The sequence below is a fragment of the Schistocerca piceifrons genome, chromosome 3, assembly GCF_021461385.2.
Source record: "Schistocerca piceifrons isolate TAMUIC-IGC-003096 chromosome 3, iqSchPice1.1, whole genome shotgun sequence".
In the NCBI taxonomy this organism is placed as follows: domain Eukaryota; kingdom Metazoa; phylum Arthropoda; class Insecta; order Orthoptera; family Acrididae; genus Schistocerca; species Schistocerca piceifrons.
In genome coordinates, this window is record NC_060140.1 from 572,777,387 (window position 1) to 572,799,440 (window position 22,054).

At 42.3% G+C, this 22,054-nt stretch overlaps 1 protein-coding gene across 1 annotated transcript in view; it reads left to right on the forward strand.

Moving 5' to 3' along the window:
- Window positions 1-794: 794 nt before the first annotated feature.
- The window catches only part of LOC124787735 (phosphatidylinositide phosphatase SAC2), a 391,111-nt gene continuing 369,851 nt past the window's right edge, over window positions 795-22,054 (forward strand). The window contains exon 1 of the mRNA XM_047254587.1: window positions 795-980. Within this exon, the coding sequence (XP_047110543.1) occupies window positions 851-980 (130 nt within the window). The 5' untranslated portion in view covers window positions 795-850. The remainder of the gene's footprint in view (window positions 981-22,054) is intronic.

Here is a 22,054-nt window from a genome sequence, read left to right on the forward strand (position 1 = left end):
ACATACATGAGTAGCTTACACATAGAGTCCGATTTCCATAAATACAACACACTTACCAGTAAGAACCTACATTTAGAAAGAGCTCGAGAAACAAAAATTCAGAATATGTGATCCATTATGGAACGAAGCTGGAGAAGCCCTGACAGTTTCAGGGGAATAGAAGATGATGGAATTTTAAGTTGTAATTTAAAAATTACCTGTTAAATAAATGATTTTATAATAAAGATTATTTTGAATCCCTAACAAATACTTGTATTTTTTTCATTGTCATTCGAATCGTGCTGTGCTCACCGTGATTTTTTTATTTTGTTTGTATATTCGTCTAACTCTAAAGGACGTGTTAATGTGTTTCTCAAAGTTACTGCATGTATGTCAAATTAATATTTACTTGTTGAGAGAGCATGTATAAGATCAATGCATTAGTTCATTGTATCAATTTTTGAGTACACTCTAAAATGTTAATTTTATATTAATTTATAGAGTTGCGCTGTGCTTATTGCTGTACGATATTGTGACTATACCTGCATCATGTAAGTGAGGCGAAGGACGATACGGAACTAAATTAAAAGACTGACTGGCCAGTGAGCCAGTAGGGTTTTTCCAGAGGTGCAGTAACTGTTCTTCTTAAGGAGAGAGGATGCATGCGCAAGTTTTCGTTTCCCGTGGTAATGTAAATGTAGTGAGCAGATCCAGAAGTTTTTTAACACTACGGAACAAACGATCAATTAGTAAACATCGATGCTATATTTTATACTTTGCGGACAGAACATCTTTGCTAACGCCTCAACATTGTTTCAAATATGGCGGCACACTAATTGACATTTGGGTTTGACAGACGAAAAGTATATTGATGATGTCTACATATAAAGTTAATGACTTATCTATTGAGTTATTTCGCACAGATCAGTATTACATTTTTATGAAAGGGGAATATGGCTTATGGTGGAACCGTCACACTGGCATTTTTCAGGCAAAGTCAGGTATTGTAGTTTACCACTCCCATTTTAAAATGATGCTTTGATGCGTTTGATTTGGTACTGACATTCATTTCTGAATTCATATAAATAACCATGTATGGTAGAGGGATGCATTACATCTATGTAACACGATGTATAGCACTAATACTCCGCGTCAAAATCTGTCCTATGAACTGAGACGTAGTCGTCGTTTACTCGGAGGCTTATTGGCAGAAAGGATCTGCAGAGGCAGGAATGACGCATATGTTTTAATGTTCAGTTAAGGCCATTTCTGATGTGCAGCTGGTGATATCGAATAGTGTTATTGATTGACGCATGCCTAATGTGTGTCGGTTTTTCGGCAGTTTGGTAGTTGAAAACTTCCGTGGACGTAATGGTTGCGTAATTAAGTCACAGAATAACGTAAATAACCACTACAGTCGTTGGCAAATTTGCTAAGCTGAAGTGTTGCTTATAAACATTAGGAAGTTCTCTCAAGCAATTAAGATTGTGTATATTCATCCAGAGTGTAAGGCGCTCAGAAGATTGCTAGCTGGAGTTGTGTAATGAGACTGTGATTCATTTGAACTTAAAATCTGAAATGTTATCGACGGTTGTGGTACATTTAGAAGAGGCTTTAGGGAGGCTAAGAGTTATCACCTCCTTTCTTGAGGAATTTGCTAAGCATCTGTTGATACTCATCACACTATTTCTTTTTTGAATAGGATGGCACCATAGGTAGCACATTGAACTTATATTTAGGACATGGGGTATTCACATCCCTGCCTGTCAATTTGAGTTGAGATATTCTCTAGTTTCACTAAATTTCTTTGATACAAATGCCAACATGGTTCCTGTTATAAGGATATGACAAGTTTTCTTGCACTCTCTGAACTGCTTCAGTCCTAATGACTTCATTATTAAAAATTATGCTTCTTTCCTTTTTTTTCTATGTCAAGTTCTGTAGGAGCAAATCTCCAAGGTCATGGAACAAGTCAGTACATGAGATTACAAGATAAAAAGTAATAACAGATAAAAAATGTTTATGAGCCCGAAAAAAGTCAGTCCATAAGTTTAAGTAAACAAAATCAACAATTCATCAAGAATTAGCTTAATTTTTCAAGGAACTCATCAGATTAGGAGTGATCCATGAGGAAACTCTTCAGTTTTGATTTGAAATTGTATGGATTACTGCTAAGATTTTTGAATTCGAGTGGTAGCAGTCAACTGCACACCTTTCTGCACAAGAGTTAAGGAAGTCTGATCCAAATGCAGGTTTGATTTCTGCTGAGTATTAAGTGAGTGAAAGCTACTTATTATTGGGAATAGGCTAATATTTTTAACAAGAGGCCAATGTCAAAAACCTTGACTCGTGGACAGGGGTCAACAAGAGGTTCGTGAACTTACACCACTTATTACACAAACCACCCGTTTGAGTCATAAATATCCTTTTAGAATGGGAAGAGTTACCCCAAAATATAATACCATATGACATAAGTGAATGACAATAAGCAAAGTAGGCTAATTTTCTTGTCGAACTGTCACTCAATTCGGATACCGTTCGAATAGTAAAAATGGCAGCATTAAGTCTTTGAACAAGATCCTGAAAGTGAGCTTTCCACATCTCATTCCCAGTCACTGCTTACATCACTAGATTGTCAGCATTATCTGCAATCAGATTTTGATGACAGTGTAGATGGAAAGCTGTAAATTATATTCTGCGCTTGAGAGATGTTATGTATGTACTGTCCCCTGCAGCCTGTTTTGTTTTTTCCAGGTGCTCACCAAATCATCTATGTAGATGTTAAATTGCACAACAGACACGCATGTCTAGTTCTCTGGTTTATATCTATCTCTTGATGATAACTATTCTCTATTTCTATGATGAATAAAGGCTGAATCCCTTGGTTAAAGAGTTTTGGATGGCCTCTTTTCAACATTAATACTCGTAACTTCTGTTGATACAAGTAAATCCATTCTTGAATCACATGAAGACTGTGTATACATGATGGCATAGTATATGATTACCCTTTTTACAAACCTTTTTGTACTGATAAACTGTTAAATGCCATTTCTTGCCTTCTATGTGTATTACGTTCTGTTACTTGTATGAAGATTCCCAGGACTCATGCTCTACACTCATAGCATCATTTCTGTAAAGGGTGGACAAAATTTTAATGTGTGAAGAATTTCCAAAAACCAGCAGCATTTTCAGAGGGAAAAATTCATTTTTCGAGCGCCCCCCCCCCCCCCCAATCCCCGTAAGATTTTTCTGCTACATCTAAGTTTATATCTGAAGGATAAGCTAGTGGAAAATGGACACATGATGTAGGCCTACTCTTTGCAGAAACAAAGTCAAATCCACTGGGATAAGGATTGAAGCTTCATGCAAGAATATTTGGGCAAGGCTCAGTATCAAGGGTGACTGTAAATTTATAAATGGAATCCTTCAGTTGATTAACAGACTTGGCCGCAAATGTAATAGCAAATTTCTAGAAAAATCTCAGCTCCTAGTACCTGTATTCCCTTATTGTAATGTTTACCAGTTGTTTTTGAAAAGGCAATGTACAAGAGGGTAGTGGTGCATCTTGGTACATATAATTTGTTGCCTCATTTGCAGTATGGCTCAGGAGAGGAGTATCCACATAAAAAGCAGTCTACTTTTTTTGCCTGTGAGGCACTATCAGGGCTAAACAATAGGTAAGAATTTTTCTTTGATTTAATAATAGTATATGCTTGTGTGGACTGTGAAATACTTCATCATATGGGATTAAGAAAAGAGCTCAACAATGGTTCACATATCTGGGAAGTAGGAAACAAAAGGTTGTTATTCAGTGTCGATAAACATTTAAGAGATTCGACACTGTAATGATGGAAACTGTTGGGGAGAGGTTGGCATGCCACTGTTTTGCTCGAAGCCTGTTGCTTTTTTGATGTATACATCATCATCAGTGTTCTGTCAAAAGGCAGGTTTTCACATGGTAGTTCTCCAGTCTGTCCGGTCTTCTGCCATCCTCTTCAGGTCTGCATAATTTCCTCTTTCCTTTGTCGTGTATCATCTTGTATCCCCTTCTTCCTCTGATGTTCTTCCACAAACCAGTCATTCCAAAGCATCTGCTAGTAAGCACTTCCTTCTCAATGAATGTCCCAACCAGTTCTTTTTCCTTTCTCTTACAACCTTCAGCAGACATCTTCACTCACCAACCCTTTCCAATACTTTCATTACTCACTCTTTCCATCCAGCTTATTCTCTCAATTCTTCTCCACATCCACATTTCAAATGCTTCTAACCTTTTTTCATCCTCTCATCTCAGTGTACATGTTTCTGCCCCATATAGTGCCACACGCCAGACAAAACATTTGCCAAGCCTTTTCCTTAGACCTTTATCTAATTTGCCACATAAGAGTCTCCTCTTTCTGTTGAATGCCTCCTTCGCTATGGCAATTTGAGCTTTCACTCCTGGTGACATCTCAAGTCTTCAGTTATTGTGCTTCCAAGATATTTAATGGCTAATGGTAGATTGTCCTATTTTAATATTGGACAGTCTGTGTCTTGTACTGATGACCATACTCTTTGTTTTTGCTGTGTTTATTTGCATTCCATATTCCACACAAGCTTCATTCAGATCTTTCAGCATGTTATTCACTGCCCACTCACTTTCTGCCACTAATACCATGTCATCAGCAAATCGTATACATTCTATTCTCCTTCCACCAATACATATTCTCCTTTTCCCACTTAAGCCTTTCACAATAATCTCCTCAAGGTACGCGTTAAAAAACAGTGGGGAAAGGCAACAACCTTGTCTAACACCTCGTGCAATGCTGCTTCCTTCTGTCATTTCATTTCCAATCCTTATCCTTACTTTCTGGCATAAATACAGATTCTGTGTCAGTCGTCTCTCTTTCCAATCCACTCCTTTCCTCTTCAAAACATCCATCAGCTTGTGCCACTGACCTGTCAAAAGCCTTTTCTAAATCTATAAAAACAGCAAATGTTTCTCTACCTTTTTCCATATGCCTTTCCCCTATAGTTCTTGACAGCCAAGGACATCTCTTGTTCCTTTTCCTCTCTGCAATCCTTCTGTCCAGCTTGCCATATAGCCTTCTATTCAACACTCTCAGCAACATTTCAGCTGCATGAGAAATCAGACTGGTGGTCCTATGCTCTTCACATTTTTTAGTGTTTATCTTTTTCTCTATTGGTATCATAACTGTTGCAAGGAAGTCCTCAGGCCATTCCCCTTGTCATATATCTCGTTATAGAGGTAGACCATTTCTTTTCTTGCCTTGTTTCCCAGACTCAGCAGTTCTGTTGGCAAATCATCAATTCCACATGCCTTCCTATTCATCATCTCCTTCAGTGCCTTTTCTACTTCTGCTTCCAAGATGGTGAATACCTTTCCATCTTCCGGCACAAATTGCTCCTCTTCAACCTTAATTTTGCTTTGTATTCCATCCTCCTTATACAGACATCTGTTCAAAACCTCCTGTGGTTCTTCTGCTAGAGTACCATCCACTCTTTCTATTTCCTTGTTATTCCTCTTTCTTTTACATTCAAAAACTATCTCACTGGCCAGTCTATACATAATTTCATACTTTCCCTCTTTCTCCATTTTGTCGCATTTCTGTTTTATCTATTTTTCCCTTGCTTCTTCAGTTTCTCTTCTTAATTCATTGTTCAGTTTCCTGTACCTCTTTTTGTCTTCTTCAGTTTCTACCTTTTTTGGCTTTCTATGCTCCTCCATCTTTTTCAGCATGTTTTCTGTTATCCATTTGTTCCTGGTACTTTAGAGTACTCTGATTCCTGTTACTACTTTGGCAGAGTCTGTGAGTCCTTCCCTCATTTTTATCGATTTATCATTAACACTTTCATCAACACTACCTCTTTCCCATTTTTCCATGAATCTGTTTTCCAAATCTGATGCCTTTCCTACCTCTTTGAGTCTTTCTATGTTTAGTCTTTCTTTTGTTTTACCTCTCCAGACTTTTTTCAACTTCACTTGTATTTATCCCACTACTAGGTTGTGGTTTGAATTTATATCCACTCCTGGATGAGCTTTGGCTGTCTTCAGATAGTTCCTAAACCTTTTTTGTATCAGGCCGTAGGCCAACTGATATCTTTCCCTATTCAAATGTTATATCCATGTGTAACATCTCCTTTTGTGGTGTTTAAATAATGTGTTACCCACTGCTAATGAATTTTCTGTACAGAATCTGATTAGTCATTCACCTTTCTCATTTCTTATTCCTAATCCAAATTTTCTTACTGTATCTTCATCTCTTCCTTCACCCACCACTGCATTCCAGTCCCCCATGATGATAATGCAGGCATTTGTTTTCTTTCTCAATGAGTTCTTGTATTTTCTCATAATATTCTTCCACTTCCTCATCTCTATGGTGGCTGGTTGGCATATATACCTGTATTGACACCAAATCTTTTGAACTATCCTTCAGTCATATCATCATCAGTCTTCCATCAATATATTGTACCTTCATTACCTTGTTTTTCAGTTTTTGCCCTATCAATATTCCTACTCCATTTTCACCAATCTTGATTTCCCCTGGAATAAAAGAGCTTATAATCTCCCCTTTCTATCTCCCCATTCTCTCCCCATCTCATTTCACACAAACCAAGGGCATCTAATCTGTTCCTTTACATCTCTTGTTTTGCATTCTCTAGCTTTCCTGCTTGCAGCAGTGTCCTCACATTCCATGTTCCAATACTTATCTTTCCTACCTTCACTGTCTCTTTCTTCTTTTCAAATACGTCTACTCTCAGAGATCCGAATGAGGGGAAGTTTTAACTCTGGAATCTTTCATATGGAGATACATACCATGTACTGCTGGGGAATGTAATGTGGCAGTTTCCTGTTACTTTCCACATAGGCAGTAGTATGCCCAGCCTAAAATCAGCTTCCCCCCCTGCGGGTTCGGGGGTAAGAATAGGCCCGCGGTATTCCTGCCTGTCGTAAGAGGCGACTAAAAGGAGTCTCAAATGTTTCGGCCTTATGTGATGGTCCCCTCTCGGGTTTGACCTCCATCTTTCTAAATGATTCCGAAGAGCGAGCCAATTGGGGAAGGGCACCTTACATGGTCACTGTATCCGTCGTGCATTGAGACCTTTAGCCGACTTTTTCGTCGTTGCAATGGTGTCCCGCTCGTTTTCCGTCTCTTGGGCGGGGATACGTCACTGGGTGTGATTACCATGCTGCACTCTGCAGTGTTGCTTTTAACTGCGACGAGGACCTTGGACATTTTTGCACCTAAGATCCAGCACAGTAGCCAGTCCGTTGTGGTGGGGCCGCCATGTACCCTGTTGGTTGTAGCCCCCTGACAACACAGGGATCTCTCTACTGATGCCTGCGCCGTTAACTCCCCACCTATGCCAAGGAGTAGATGCCCATCTCCCTGGGGCATCAGGACTCCCGGCAATGGACATCCTGCCAGGTGGCTATTGCTGCGGCTGGGTGGCGCCCGTGGGGAGGGCCCTTGGTCGGAGTAGGTGGCATCAGGGCGGATGACCCGCAATGAAGCATGGTACATCATCTCTCGCTGGCGGCCAGCCGCCAGCAGTCTCTAAGCGTTCTCGGGCTCAATTTAATGCTCAAAAGTACGATCCGAAAACCTTCCCCTCTCTGGCCACGCCGTGGGAGGAGCGTAAGTCTCAGGATGGAGGTAATAGTTATTCGCCCCGATTCTTAGTTTGCACAAGAGCTGATGGGGAGTCTTTTCTATCCACAAAGCCTCAGTTCTTCATCGAGCATTTAGAGGACAAGTTTGGGGAGGTGGAGGGCTTGTCCAAAATGCGCTCTGGGTCAGTACTGATACAAACGGCATCCTCCGCCCAGTCACGCAGGTTACTTGCTTGTGACAAGTTGGGGGATGTTCACGTTACCATTACACCACATAAGAGTTTAAATATGGTCCAGGGAGTTATTTTCCATAGGGACCTACTTTTGCAGTCTGATGACGAGCTGTGCGCCAACTTAGAGCGTAGAGGTGTTCATTTCGTCCGGCGCGTTCATCGGGGTCCGAAGGACAATCAGGTTGCTACCGGTGCCTTCATCTTGGCCTTCGAGGGTCATACATTACCGGAGAAGGTCAAGGTGAGGGTCTACCATTGTGACGTCAAGCCCTGTATCCCTCCCCCGATGCGGTGCATTAAGTGCTGGAAGTTCGGGCATATGTCTTCCCGCTGCACTTCCAGCCTCACAAGTAGAGATTGCGGACGCACATCACATCCCAATACTCCATGTGCCCCGCCTCCCATCTGTGTCAACTGCGGAGAGCATCATTCCCCTTGCTCGCCTGACTGCAAAGTCTTTCAGAAAGCGCGCAAAATCATGGAATATAAGACCCTGGACCGGCTGACCTATACTGAGGCCAAAAGGAAATATGACAGACTCCATCCTGTGAGAATGACATCTTCTTACGCAGCTGCTACAACGACTGTGCTAGCCGCATCAGTTTCAAGACTTCCAGCCAGCTCGATAAGCAGTATGACTCCTCCTGCCCCCTTGCCTGTGGGGGGGGGGGGGGGGCTCTACCCCACCAGTTGCTCCTGCACCACCTACCTCAGGAGCAACATCCTCCCACCCGTCGGGGACGTCCGTCCCCGCTTCTCAGCCGGAGAAGCGTCTAACTTCTTCGGCTACTCTCGCCCGTAAGAGTTCCCTTGGGACCCTCCCTTCCCAGGGTTCCACCAGTGGGAAGGATGACGGCCGACAGTGGCATAAGTCCTCACCAGCGGCCGGGCGTAGGGCTTCACGATCCGCCTCCGTCCCGGAGACTGAATCGGTGAAGCCTTCCCAGCCGGTGAAACCCAAGGTTCAGCGAGAGAAGTCCAAGAGAAAGACCTCTAAGGCCAAAGAACTTGCGGTGGCACCAACCCCACCGCACCCTTCGCGCTCTGCGTCTGAGGATGAGGTCGAGATTCTAGCGTCCGCTGAGGACCTTGATCTCGCCAGTCCCTCAGACGCCATGGATGCCAGTCGCACGGGTACTGAATTGGTGGCAGTGAGAGAACAAGCGGCGTAAATTTCCTTCCCAGTCCTTTCACGCCTTTCTCAGCCATGGACAATATCATCCTCCAGTGGAACTGCGGCGGTTTTTTCCACCATCTAGCTGAGCTCCAAAAACTTATCAGCCTTCACCCTTTCTTCTGCATTGCTCTTCAGGAAACTTGGTTTCCAGCAATGCGAACCCCCCCGCCCTCCTTGGCTATCGGGATTATTATAAGAACCGGGCAGCATATGAAAGGGTGTCTGGTGGCGTCTGCCTCTATGTCCTTCACACTCTGTACAGTCAGTCTGCCCCTCTCCAAACACCTTTAGAGGCGGTCGCTGTTCGGGTGTGGACGCCACAGGCTGTTACCGTCTGCAGTCTTTACCTTCCACTGGATGGTGATGTCTCGCAGCATGTCCTGGCTGCGCTGATAGCCCAATTGCTGCCACCTTTCTTGCTATTGGGCGACCTCAACACCCATAACCCCCTGTGGGGTGGGTCAGTGGCAACAGGTCGAGGCGCCACCGTTGAGCATTTATTGTCGCAGCTCGATCTCTCGATTTTAAATGATGGTGCCCCCACACACTTCAGTGTGGCGCATGGCACATACTCAGCCATTGACCTTTCAATCTGTAGCCCTAGCCTCTTACCGTCTGTCCAATGGAGCGTGCATGACGACCTGTGTGGTAGTGACCACTTTCCGATCTTTCTGTCACTACCACAGCGTCACTCTTCTGGGCACCCTAGCAGATGGGCTATGAATAAGGCTGACTGGGACTTGTTCTCCTCCACTACCGCTATTGAGCCTCTCTCTAATGATGACATTGATGCGGTGGTTCAATCGGTCACCACCAGCATCGTTACTGCCGCCGAATCTGCCATTCCCCGTTCCTCTGGGTCTCCTCGGCGGCGGACTGTGCCTTGGTGGTCGCCTGAGATCGCTGCAGCGATTAAAGATCGCCAGCGGGCGCTACAGCGTCCCAAGCGACATCCCTGCATTGAACACCTCATCACCTTCAAACGGCTGCGTGCGCGGGCCCGCCGCCTTATCCGCCAAAGCAAGCAGGAGTGCTGGGAGCGGTATGTGTCCACCATTGGCCTCCATGTCCCTCCATCGCATGTCTGGGCCAAGATTCGACGCGTCTACGGCTATCGGCCACCTGTCAGCGTCCCTGCGCTCTCACTGAATGGAGCAGTTTGTACTGACTCCGACGTCATTGCAAACCTTTTAGCAGAACATTTTGCTATGAGTTCCGCTTCTGCGAATTACCTCCTGGCCTTCCGCTCCATTATAGAGCGGATCAAACGTCGGAGCCTTTCTTTTCGCACCCACACTTCTGAATCCTACAATGCTCCATTCAGTTAGTGGGAATTTCACAGTGCCCTGCCGCGATACCACTCCCGGGCCAGATAGCATCCACTGTCTGATGCTGAAACACCTTTCAGTGGACTGCAAGCAACGCCTCCTCGACCTGTACAACTGTCTCTGGGTCGAGGGTGAGTTTCCGTCGTAATGGCGGGAGAGCATTGTCATCCTCGTTTTGAAACCGGGCAAGAACCCTTTGGAGGTGGACAGCTACCGCCCCATTAGCCTCACCAACGTTCTTTGCGAGCTTCTCGAACGGATGGTGAGCCAGCGCTTGCATTGGGTACTGGAGTCTCGGGGCCTTCTGGCCCCGTCTGAGGGTGGGTTCCGTAAAGGCCGCTCCGCCGCCGACAATCTGGTGAGCCTTGAGTCGGCCATCCGTACTGCCTTTGCCCGCCGTCAGCACCTGGTCGCTGTCTTTTTCGACATGAGGAAGGCGTACGATACGACATGGCGTCATCACATCCTTTCTACGCTTCATGGATGGGGTCTTCGGGGCCCTCTGCCGATCTTTATCAGAAATTTTCTGTCGTATCGTACCTTCCGCGTGCAAGTCGCGGCCTCATATAGTTCCTCCCACGTCCAGGAGACCGGTGTGCCACAGGGTTCTGTTTTAAGTGTCTGCCTGTTTTTAATAGCCATTAACGGGCTCTCTGCGGCCGTGGGAAATTCTGTCTCCGCTTCCCTGTATGCTGACGACTTCTGCCTTTACTACAGCTCTACTGGCATTGCAGCTGTTGAACGTCAGCTACAGGGCGCTATCCGCAAGGCGCAGTCTTGGGCTGTAGCTCATGGGTTCCAGCTTTTGGCAGCCAAGACCTGCGTTATGCATTTCTGCCGGCGACGTACTGTCCACCCGGAGCCGCGGCTTTATCTTGCCGGCGAACTTCTTTCAGTGGTGGAATCACACAGGTTTTTGGGGGTGGTTTTCGATGCCCGGTTGACTTGGCTGCCTCATATCCGGCAGCTTAAACAGGCGTGTTGGCGGCATCTAAACGCTCTGAGATGCTTGAGCCACACCCGCTGGGTTGCTGACCGATCTACCCTGTTGCGGCTCTACCAGGCGTTAATCCAGTCCCGTCTGGATTATGGGAGCCTGGCTTACGGCTCAGCATCCCCATCTGCGTTGCGGGTGCTGGATCCAGTTCTCCACAGCGCATACGCCTTGCCACTGGTGCTTTCCGCACCAGCCCTGTGGACAGCATACTAGTGGAGGCAGGTGTCCCTCCACTGCGGTTACGACGCCAACAATTACTGGCTGCTTATGCTGCCCATGTTTTTAGCTTGCCCGAGCATCCAAATTACCGTGTCCTGTCCCCTCAGTCAGTCATCGATCTGCCAGAACGTCGGCCCCGGTCGGGTTGTCCGATCGCCGTGCGCGTCAAAGAGCTCATCTCTGGGCTTGGGTTTTTCCCTGTTCCACCTTCTTTCCGGGCACCTCTGCGCACGCCCCCATGGTGTGTGCCTCGCCCTTGCCTTCGGCTCGACTTGGCACAGGGCTTGAAGGACTCAGTCCTTCCAGAGGCCTTCTGCCGCCGCTTTTATTCCATCCTGGCCACGTATCAGGGCTCTGGCATCGTTTACACTGACGGGTCGATGGTTGCTGGTCGAGTCGGTTATGCGCTCACTCTAGGGGACCATTCCGAACAACGTTCCTTAGCGGCTGGCTGCAGCGTTAACACTGCTGAGCTGGTCGCCATCTTTCGAGCCTTAAAGTATATCCGCTCCTGCTCAGGTGAGTCCTTCGTTACTGTAGCGATTCTCTGAGCGGTTTACAAGCTCTCGACCAGTGTTTCCTTCGTTCTCGTCTGGTGATGGCTATCCATGAGTCCCTGCATACTCTTGCGCGTTGCGGCCGCTCTGTGGTCTTTGTGTGGACCCCAGGCCATGTTGGGATACGTGGCAATGAGAATCTTGACCGCCTGGCGAAAGAGGCCTCTAGTAAATCATCTCTGGGGATTGGCCTCCCGGAGACTGATTTGCGGGCAGTCTTACGCCGCGAAGTTCTTTCGGTTTGGGACGCTGAATGGCGCAATCTGCCCACGCCCAACAAACTCCGTCCAATCAAGGCGACGACGACTGTGTGGCGGTCGTCCATGCGGGTCTCCCGCAAGGATTCTGTTGTCCTCTGCCGGCTGCGCATTGGGCACACTCGGCTTACGCACGGCCACTTATTGCGCTGTGAGGACGCACCTCTCTGTCGCTGCAGCTCCGTTTTATCCGTGGTCCATATTTTATTGGAGTGTCCGCTTTTAGCTGTGCTCAGGCAGTCGTTCGCACTGCCTGACACGCTCCCTGCCCTTTTAACAGATGACTCTGCTATGGCTGACTTCGTTTTACGTTTTATTCGGGCAGGGGTTTTTTATCATTTAATGTAAGTGTTTCTGTTTTATCTTATTGTTTTGTGTTGATTTTGGCCTTTGGCCTCCGGTTTTAAACTGATTTTTTAATGTGTTTTAAGTGGTTGGCTTTTCCTTTTTTTATTTCTATGGTCGGCCAACCACCGTCACACACTGTGTGATTTTAGTTCGTTTTGTCTGGTCTTTGTCTCAGGTTCTCTTGTTCTGTGTCGTCTGTGCTGTATTCTGTTAAGTTTTTCTTCTCTGTGGGTGTTTTTAGTACTTGGAAAAAGGGACCGATGACCGTAGCAGTCTGGTCCCTTTAATCCCACAAACCAACCAACCAACCTAAAATCAGCCGCTCATTAGGAGTCAGACGCTGCCTGTAGCCACCCCTCTGGGGTACAGTCGCTACTTGTACTCTTTTTTTGTACCCAAAGAGAAAAGATGACTCTTCTGCCAGCTTCACTGTTCCGAAAGACTCTTTCTCCGCTGTTGCTGCTGTTGAGGTCTTATTCATATAACAGGAAATGACAGGAAAAGGACATGGTGAGGACAGGTTTGGGATAGGAAAGGGGGAGCAATAGGCCGTTGTGGGACACACTTTGTTTGGCTCCTCCTCTTTGGCCTGTCTGGCTTGGGTGACCCTTCTGGTAGCTAAGCTACCACTGGCATAGCCCTCTGGATCCAGAGCACACAATCCTCCTCACCCACATGGACAGTGCTGCATTAAAGCGGTGTTCCTTGAGGAGGGATATATACATCAATGATACACCATTAAAAATTACAAATGATCCAAAAGTTGTTCTCTTTTTGTCTGAGACGTGTTATGATATATGTGTAACATCAACATTTGGCTTTCAGAAACCATATTAATTCTTAACAGAGACAAAAGTAATGCATGAAGTTTTTACCATGTAATTCATGAAAAAGCGAAGTCTTGTTGCACGAAGCTGGTTGATAAGTGAAGTTGGCTATTTCAAGTTCTTAGGACTGACATAAATGGAAAGCTTTCTTGGAAATATCACATTCAATATCGTGTGCGGATACTGAATACTGCTGCCTTCACTACAAGAGTAATTTTCACTGCCTCAGACACTGAAACACAGAGACTTGTTTACTTTGTGTACTTTCATTGTCTCATCTCATACAGTATTATATTTTGGGGCAATGATATATAGGTAGATCTGTGGTGTCAGTTCATGAACTTTGTGTAGTCTGTTCTTCGGATGTCTTGGAATTATATTTGTGCCATCCCTGTAGATATATCCCATTATGGGATTTGTTGTTGGCAATGTTGACTAATTCAGAAGAAACAACATTCATTCAGTGAACATTAGCCAGAAAAAATGATTTGCACTTGATAACACTTCCTTAGGTGTTGTACAGAAAGCTGCAACAATTTAGCAGGTTTAATTTTTCAAAAGGTTTCCAGCAAAGCTGTAAAATGTTGTTTTATAAACCCCAGGTCTGCATATCTAAGTTGAAAAGTTTTGTTGTGGCAGAATCCTTACATTCTGTCTAGTAGTTAAAAACTTTCCTCTGTAATGTGTAATTCATTCATACATTCTCAATCAATTTCTTCCATGTTTTATTAATTCTCTAGTTTGTTTTTTAATTTTCCAATTATGAGCAGTTCCAAGAAAAAAGGGACGTTTCAATGAAAGTACATTTATTGAGATACAGTTTTCAAATTTGAGTAAAATAAGGTTAAAAGTATATATTTTATCATGCAATTATCGTTTTACACAACTTTCATTGTAGAACACACAACTGTGACCATCTGTTATTGCTTTTTTCTGATGATCAAAAACATTGGAACAGTGTATCATTGCAACCTTGTTTGTAGTCCAGTGGACCATTCTTTAGAGCACAAGTCACAAGCTGCTAAAAAGCAAGTCGGTAAGAAGTAGCTTTGTGCATTATAAATTCATTTGATGTAAGTATTGTTTTCCAAATTAATTATTTTGATTTCAGTACACATTGCCCCACCTGTAACATTAAAACATCATTAAATTTTCTTGACCAAAAGTAATTTATGTAATTGTACAAGGGAATATTGTGAAAATAAGCTAGTGTATGTAAAGAACTCCGCTATTATTCTCCTGGTGAAATTAAAGTATTTAAAGAATGAGATTTGTGTGTTACAAGTGGGTCATTACAAACTACATTCTCTACCATGTCTGAAGCTATACCAGAAAACAGGTTAAGAGAAATTGTTTTAGAATGAAGGTACATGTTTTGGGCACTAATTTTGCCAAACATCATAATAAAGATATTTTCTTAAATTTTAGATTACAGTACATAGCAACAATGGCATCAAAGGCTAGAGTCCAAAAGTTTAGAGAAAAGTTGAAGAAAAATGAAGTGTTTCAGCTGCATTTAGAAAACTAAAGGAAGTGTGAAAAGAAAGGAAGGCAAATGATAAGAAAAACAAAGACTGGCAGTTGGGCACTTCATAAATTAAAGAAACAAAGTGAAAGAGAATGAAAATAATGCTACATAATGAATAAGAAAGAACAGGTATGTAACTCACTAGTTCAACAATGCAAGTCAGTGAGTTCGCTAGGAAAGGCAGCCAGTAGAACAAAGGAAACATTGCCCAAGAGCTCCAGTAAAAGAAGAGCCATGGTGAAAAGTTATCAGAATATCCAGAAATTGACACTTCATCTTCTTCCAGAACGAAAATATCACTGCATGGGAATAAAGTTAATACTAAAGAACTTATTTCACAAGTCCAAAATTTTTTCTCAAGAGATGACATCTCAGGAGGTCTTGCAAGAGGGAGATTGTCTGGTTGTTAGAAATATGATTACCAAAGAAAAGTGTAATGTGCAGATGAGAATAACGTTGACAACAGTTATTGAAGCATGTGAACTTCTTACATCTGACTTTCTGCAGCTTACAGCTGTGGTGAAAAAAACAAATTTTTTGATTCATGTTTTACCAACATCAAAAATGCTACATAATGTCTGTATCTGTAAGTACCATGCAAATATGGAGTTTCTTGTAAAATGTTTGTGATGAATTTCCAAATTTCCCAAATACTACCAAAACACTGGTTTCTAAATCTGTTTGTAGTACAGGCAATGAAAAGTGTAAGGCACGAAATTCTGTTAATTGTAAAAGCCAGTGGTACAAGACTAATTAATCTTATAGGTGAAAGTAACATATATGAGAGAGTATTTTGGAAGCTATGAAAAGGAGAAGAGGTATGGATTTCAGTTGTTACTGAAGCTGGTAGTGTAAAAGATGTACTCCAGGATATTGCACACTACCAGTGTTCACCTATCATTGTTTTGTGAAGCAGACACAATCATAACATTTCCAGACACCAAAGTCACACCAAATGCTGTAGGTCTGCAAAATGATTTTTCAGAAAATCATGTACTTACATGCAGGACAAAATTCTTGGTCATATGATCAACTTACCATATTTACAGCAGTGGCATGGTTGGAGACTGGCACTGAGTATTTGGTGGTTGTGAGTGATGAACTACATCATGGCAAACTCTCAGTTTGGGCATTTTTATTAGAGGTCATAAAAATGTTGAAAATGAAGCATCCACAAATTAATGAGCTACGCATATTTTCTGATGGATGTGCTGGGCAGTTTAAAAAAAATTCACACTTAAAAATATGACATTTTTAGGAAATATGTTGATTAGGTCTGTAGAATGGAGGTGGTGTTTTTTTACCACAGCACATGGCAAGGGTGCTGCTGCTGGTGTAGGTGGGCCTATAAAGAGAGCGGTCTGGAACAGGGTGAAATCTGAGGATTTCAATGTACAAACCGCAGAGAACTTTTCTGATTGTGCCGGACACTGCATGAAGTCAACTAGAGTGACTTATGTTCCCAAGGAAAGAATTGCAGAAAATGTTGAAATGCTGGAACAGATATTGTCTGGAGTCTGTCCCATTCCCAAGTTGCAGTCATTACTTTATTTGTATTGTGTCAAAGAAAGTCTGTTTAAAAGTTGTGGCGACACAATCAGTTGAATATAAGTGTTGAAGATTTTGTTGAAGCTTTTCTTCCAGTGATAGGGACAGAATCACCTGCGACTCGGTCATACATTGCGAAAGTTAAGCATGTAGATAATAAGTGTAACATTACTTTACATGGAAAAAAGTGGCAAATTTTGGATTTGGCCTGCAGTGAAGGATAAGTCTATTGAAGCTAAGTCTGTAGCGAAGAGAAAGTTGTTTATTCCAACACTGATGGACAAGAGCGGACAGTTCTCATTTGACTGTAACTTTTCAAAAAGTCAGTCTGAGTTTATTGTGAGTGTTTGTGTTTTTTTCGTGGTTTAGTTTAGCTTAAATATTATGTATTTAGTTGCACTGTGTACTGCAATTTAATATTCTGTGTAAATCATACATCAGACAATTTGTTTTACCCATAACTATACGACAGATGATATATAGTGTAATACATTGGTACAATTTAGTAATTTATTTATTTAGTTAGATTTTTTGTGTAGAGTCATCAATATGATGCTTTTTGCAAACATCAAGTGCAGTTACAATCATAAAATACATTTAGATCTTAGCCGTACAGGTAGTGATTAAACAGTAAATTGATGCTGAGAATTCTTCCGGGTTGTATGGGCGTGGTCCACACCCATACAACCCAGAAGAGTTCTCAGCAGCTGAAACATCTGGACGTGAAAGCCACTTGATGCTTGTCAAAATACACTAAATCTTACACATATTAATATAGCCAATTATTTTTTATACATTTTATACAGCTCTTAAACTTAATCATTTAAAATTCGGCGAATGATTAGACACACTTTTCAAATAAGAATTCTTTTACTTTTGATTTGAATAGCTTTTTATTACTATTTTTCATTGACTCTGGCAGTTTATTATACCATATCAGTCCATTGGTATATGGGCTCTGGTCCGTCATTTTTAATATTGTTCTTTGTCAGTAATAATTCTCTTAGGATCTGGTGTTGTGGTCATATATATCACTACGTTTAGTTACTTCAGTTTTCTGAGATACCAAAAAAGTAATTAATTTATAAAGATACAAAGAGTATATGGTGAAGTACTTGTGTTGCCTGAAAACATAGTGGCAAGAGTCTATAGCGTAGTCCATGTATAATCCTTAACCCTCCTTTTTGTAGCAATAGTACTCTGTCAAGGTGAATGTCTGCAACACAACCCCATATTTCTGTACAGTAGCTGAGATGGGATAGATTGTCCCATAATAGACAGTTTTAAGCGTGTGGGTGGGCACCATTTTGGACAGTTGGCTAAGAAGATACAGCCCATTGCTGACCTTTTTACATACAGTGTTAATGTGGCTAATCCATCGGAGGTTTGAGTCCAGATGAACCCCTAGGAATTTACACTTGTTTGCTTCCTCTGCCACTGTGCCACATACCTCATTTACACATGAGTGGTATGAGCTGCCAGTTGCAAATATTAGCATCTGGGATTTATTTACATTGACCTTTAATACTTGTGCATGAAAATATGAACTGAATTCTAGTATCCCATTACTTGCTGAAAATTTCAGTTTCTCACAATCTTTACCATGAAATAAAACTGAGGTGTCATCAGCATAATTTCCAATGCGAGTTTATGGGTGTACAATGTCATTAATATATACTAAAAAGAGGAAAGGTCCAAGAATTGAGTGTTGAGGGACTCCCTGTGTCACTGTTTCACTAGTGGATGTAAGAGTTAAGATCTTATTGTCACTCTGATGTGCAAGTTTGCTACACTGTTTCCGGTCACCAGATAGGTGGATAGAAGTTTCGCTGACACATCACTGATATTGTAGGCCAGCAGTTTTTTAAGAGAAGCTCGTGGTTTACTGAGTCAAAAGCTTTGCTCGGGTCAAGGAATATTCCGGCTGTGTGCATACCCTGTTCTGTATTGCAATATACTTCATGGAAGAAACTGGTAACAGCAGTGGTCTTTCCTAAGCCCATGCTGCGATTCGGTAAGCATTTTCTGTCTTGAGAAAAATGTTGTGAGTTGTGATAGGATAACTGAAGGTAGGGATTAGTGATATCGATGTATAATTTGAAACAACTACTTTACTTCCCTTTTTATGGACTGGCTGTATTACACTTATTTTTAAGGCATTTGGGTACATGTTTTCATTAATACTACAGTTGATAAGATAGGTAAGGGGTTTAGTTACTTCATTGGCACATTTATTTAACACCACACTTGAAATACCAGCTCATCCAGATGAATGCTTGTTCTTTAGCTTTTGCATTGTGTTAAATATTTCCTGTTGATTCACCTCCATAAATTCAAGCTGTATACCATCCATGATGTCATTTGGTGTGCCAGCGTGTAGATCTATGATACGGGCTGGTTGGTCAAATGGAGAGCTAAAATGCTTATTGAATAAATTACATACTTCATTTGGATCATTCACTAGATGGCCCTCGCGTCTGATGTTCAATGGTGCACTCTGCCCATTGCTAGTGGCTTATGATGTTTATTGATTAGTCTCCAGGGTGCCTTACCTATGTTGGCTGAACGCTCTGTTGCATTATTGTTTATCTGTTTCCTCTGCCTTAAAAGTTTTTTTTGGCTTGATTGTACTTTTCCTTAAATATATGTAGCTTTGTTTCCTTATATAAACAGTCAATATCATATATATTGTGCTGTCACTTAATCAGCCTAGGTGTAAGTTTCAACCTAGTATGACTTTCAAGATGAGAGTTTGTTTGTACTCTGGTTATTTCTTTGAGAGGGCAGCAGCAGTTGAAATGCTTCAGCACTGTCCTATAGAATTTTTCCCATTTGTCATTTGACCCTTTAGTTTGGTAAACAGTGTCCCATTTCTCCTCTGCTAACATAGTTTTGAAGGTGCTGATGTTGGTGCTGTTCAGAATCTGCATCTTCTCTGTTATCTTAGTTGCTGTTGGTACAGCAAACCTTAAATATTCTAACACTTCACAATAGTGATCTGAGTAATGAAAATCAACACTTTGAAAGTTAACACTGTCTTCTACATTTTTGTTGACTATTACATAATCTATCTTACTGGAGATTGACTCCATTACTCTAGTGTCAGAGTTCACTGTATTTGTGAGATCATATGAGTTTGATATATCTGTTATTTTCAAATAGGTTATACTACAGGAGTTTGCATCAATATTAAAGTCTCCATCTATGCTAAGGTCAGTGGGCCTGTTTGTCTAATTGCCCTGTTAAGCCTATCAAGATAGTATAACACATCTGAATTTGGTGGGTGGTACATACAATAATTTTATGTTTAGCTAACCTGCTTGAATGAGTATTTATGTGGACCACAAACAGCAGCCATTTCAATTGTTCATTCTTTGCAGTATTGTTCAACAAATTAGTTTCTTAAATGGAAGATGTTCATTTACATTTACAAAGATTGCTACCCCACTCCCTTTGTGTTGTTGCCTGCAATAACTATCTGCTAACACATAACCATCTAATTTGTAATACTCAGTTTCATTGTCTTTTAGTCCATGTTCTGTAATTACTAACAGGTGTGATGAATTCTCATCCACAAATACTTGCAGCAAATTGAGTTTATTCCTACGGTACTGCACATTTAGATGCATTATACTAAAGGGCACTGGTATTTTACAACACTTTGTGACATGGTATTCTGAATCAGTCGAATTAGTCTTTAACACTGCTCTGTAATGACAGTTTACTCACTTCCAAGTTGATTTCTTCTGCATGTGTACATGGTTCTTTCCAGTCCAAGGGGTTTACTTCAGTGAAATCATGTTGCTTGAAATTGAGCCTAAAAAAACTTGTTGATTATAATCTAAGATGATTGGGTCTGAGGTTTTATGTAGCGCATCACAAAGTTCTGTTATCTGGTTCACTAACTTGAGCTTAACCATTTCTGTTTAAGTGAAGTCCGTCCCTGGTATGTTCGTCATGTTTCAGTTTGCATATATCTAGCAAGTGCACATGCTGTAGTTTTTTTACATAGTTTCAGCAGTTCTAAATTATAGTGCTCAATTTCTGTGTTGACACATGACCACTGCGGCAGGTCATGTTACACTGGTAGGTTTATTAGGATAACATTTGTGTTATACAGTTTTGGCAATAATTTCCTGTAAACTGCGAGTGCTGACTTGCTCTAATATTTGTAAACATCATTGATGCCGCCAAGGATTACAACGTGGTCGTCTTTTTTCAGATTGTTTGTTTCTTATAAATTCTTGATTACAGCACTTAATGTCGCTCTTGGTTTAACTTTTGCGAATACAGAATATTCAGTATGTACGAGGGTTGTTTCAAAAATAAGGTTCCCACATTGGAAACGTTGATCTTTAAGCTATTTTTCCACATAGTCCCCATTTATTTCTATGCATTTTTTCTGTCGAGTAATCCACTTTTGCATTACCACCTCAAGGAAGTCTGCCGCCAACCCGTTAAGAAACTTGGCAACTTCTTGGAACTCCTCGTCTGTCTGGAATCGTAGAATGCCTAAGTGCTCCTTCAATTTTCGAAACAGACGGAAATTGCTGGCTGCCCAAATCGGAGCTGTGAGGGGGGTGGTCAGTGACATCCCATCCAAATTTATCAATTAACTCCTTTTGTTGTGACACATATGGACAGGCATTGTTGTGGTGCAACCTTACGCCTTTGGTGAGTTTTCCCCTACGATGATTTTGGATTGCCTGTCTGAGCTTTTTCAAGGTCTCACAATAACCTGTAGAGTTTATGGTGGTCCCTCTAGGCATAAAACCAATGAGCAGTACGCCACGCTGGTGGCAACCTTACGCCTTTGGTGAGTTTTCCCCTACGATGATTTTGGATTGCCTGTCTGAGCTTTTTCAAGGTCTCACAATAACCTGTAGAGTTTATGGTGGTCCCTCTAGGCATAAAACCAATGAGCAGTACGCCACGCTGGTCCCAAAACACCGATGCTATGATTTTTCCTGCTGACAGCTGCTGCTTAAACTTCTTTGGTGGTGGTGATCCGGTGAGTTTCCATTGGCACAATTGTTGTTTTGTTTCCGGAGTAACGTAATGGCACCATGATTCATCCCCTGTAACAATGGAATCCAGAACTTCCGAGCACAGTCAATGTGCTGCTGTTTGTGGACTTCTGAAAGCATGTGCGGCACCCAGCGCATGCACACCTTGTGGTAGCCTAGCTTTTCTTTCAATATCCTGTCAATTGAAGCTTCAGAAGCCTCAGGAATTTGAGCAACCAGTTGCCGGATGGTGATTCACCGATCTTCGAGCAGGATTTGCTCAACTTTTGCCACAACTTCATCGGAGATTGACAGCCTCCTGCTTCGTTGTTCATTGTGGATGTCCATACAGCTGTTGGCAAAGCTCCCTACACCATTTGCGGACATGTTGAATGCTTTTACACATTGCCCCATATACTTCACTCAATTGCCGATGAA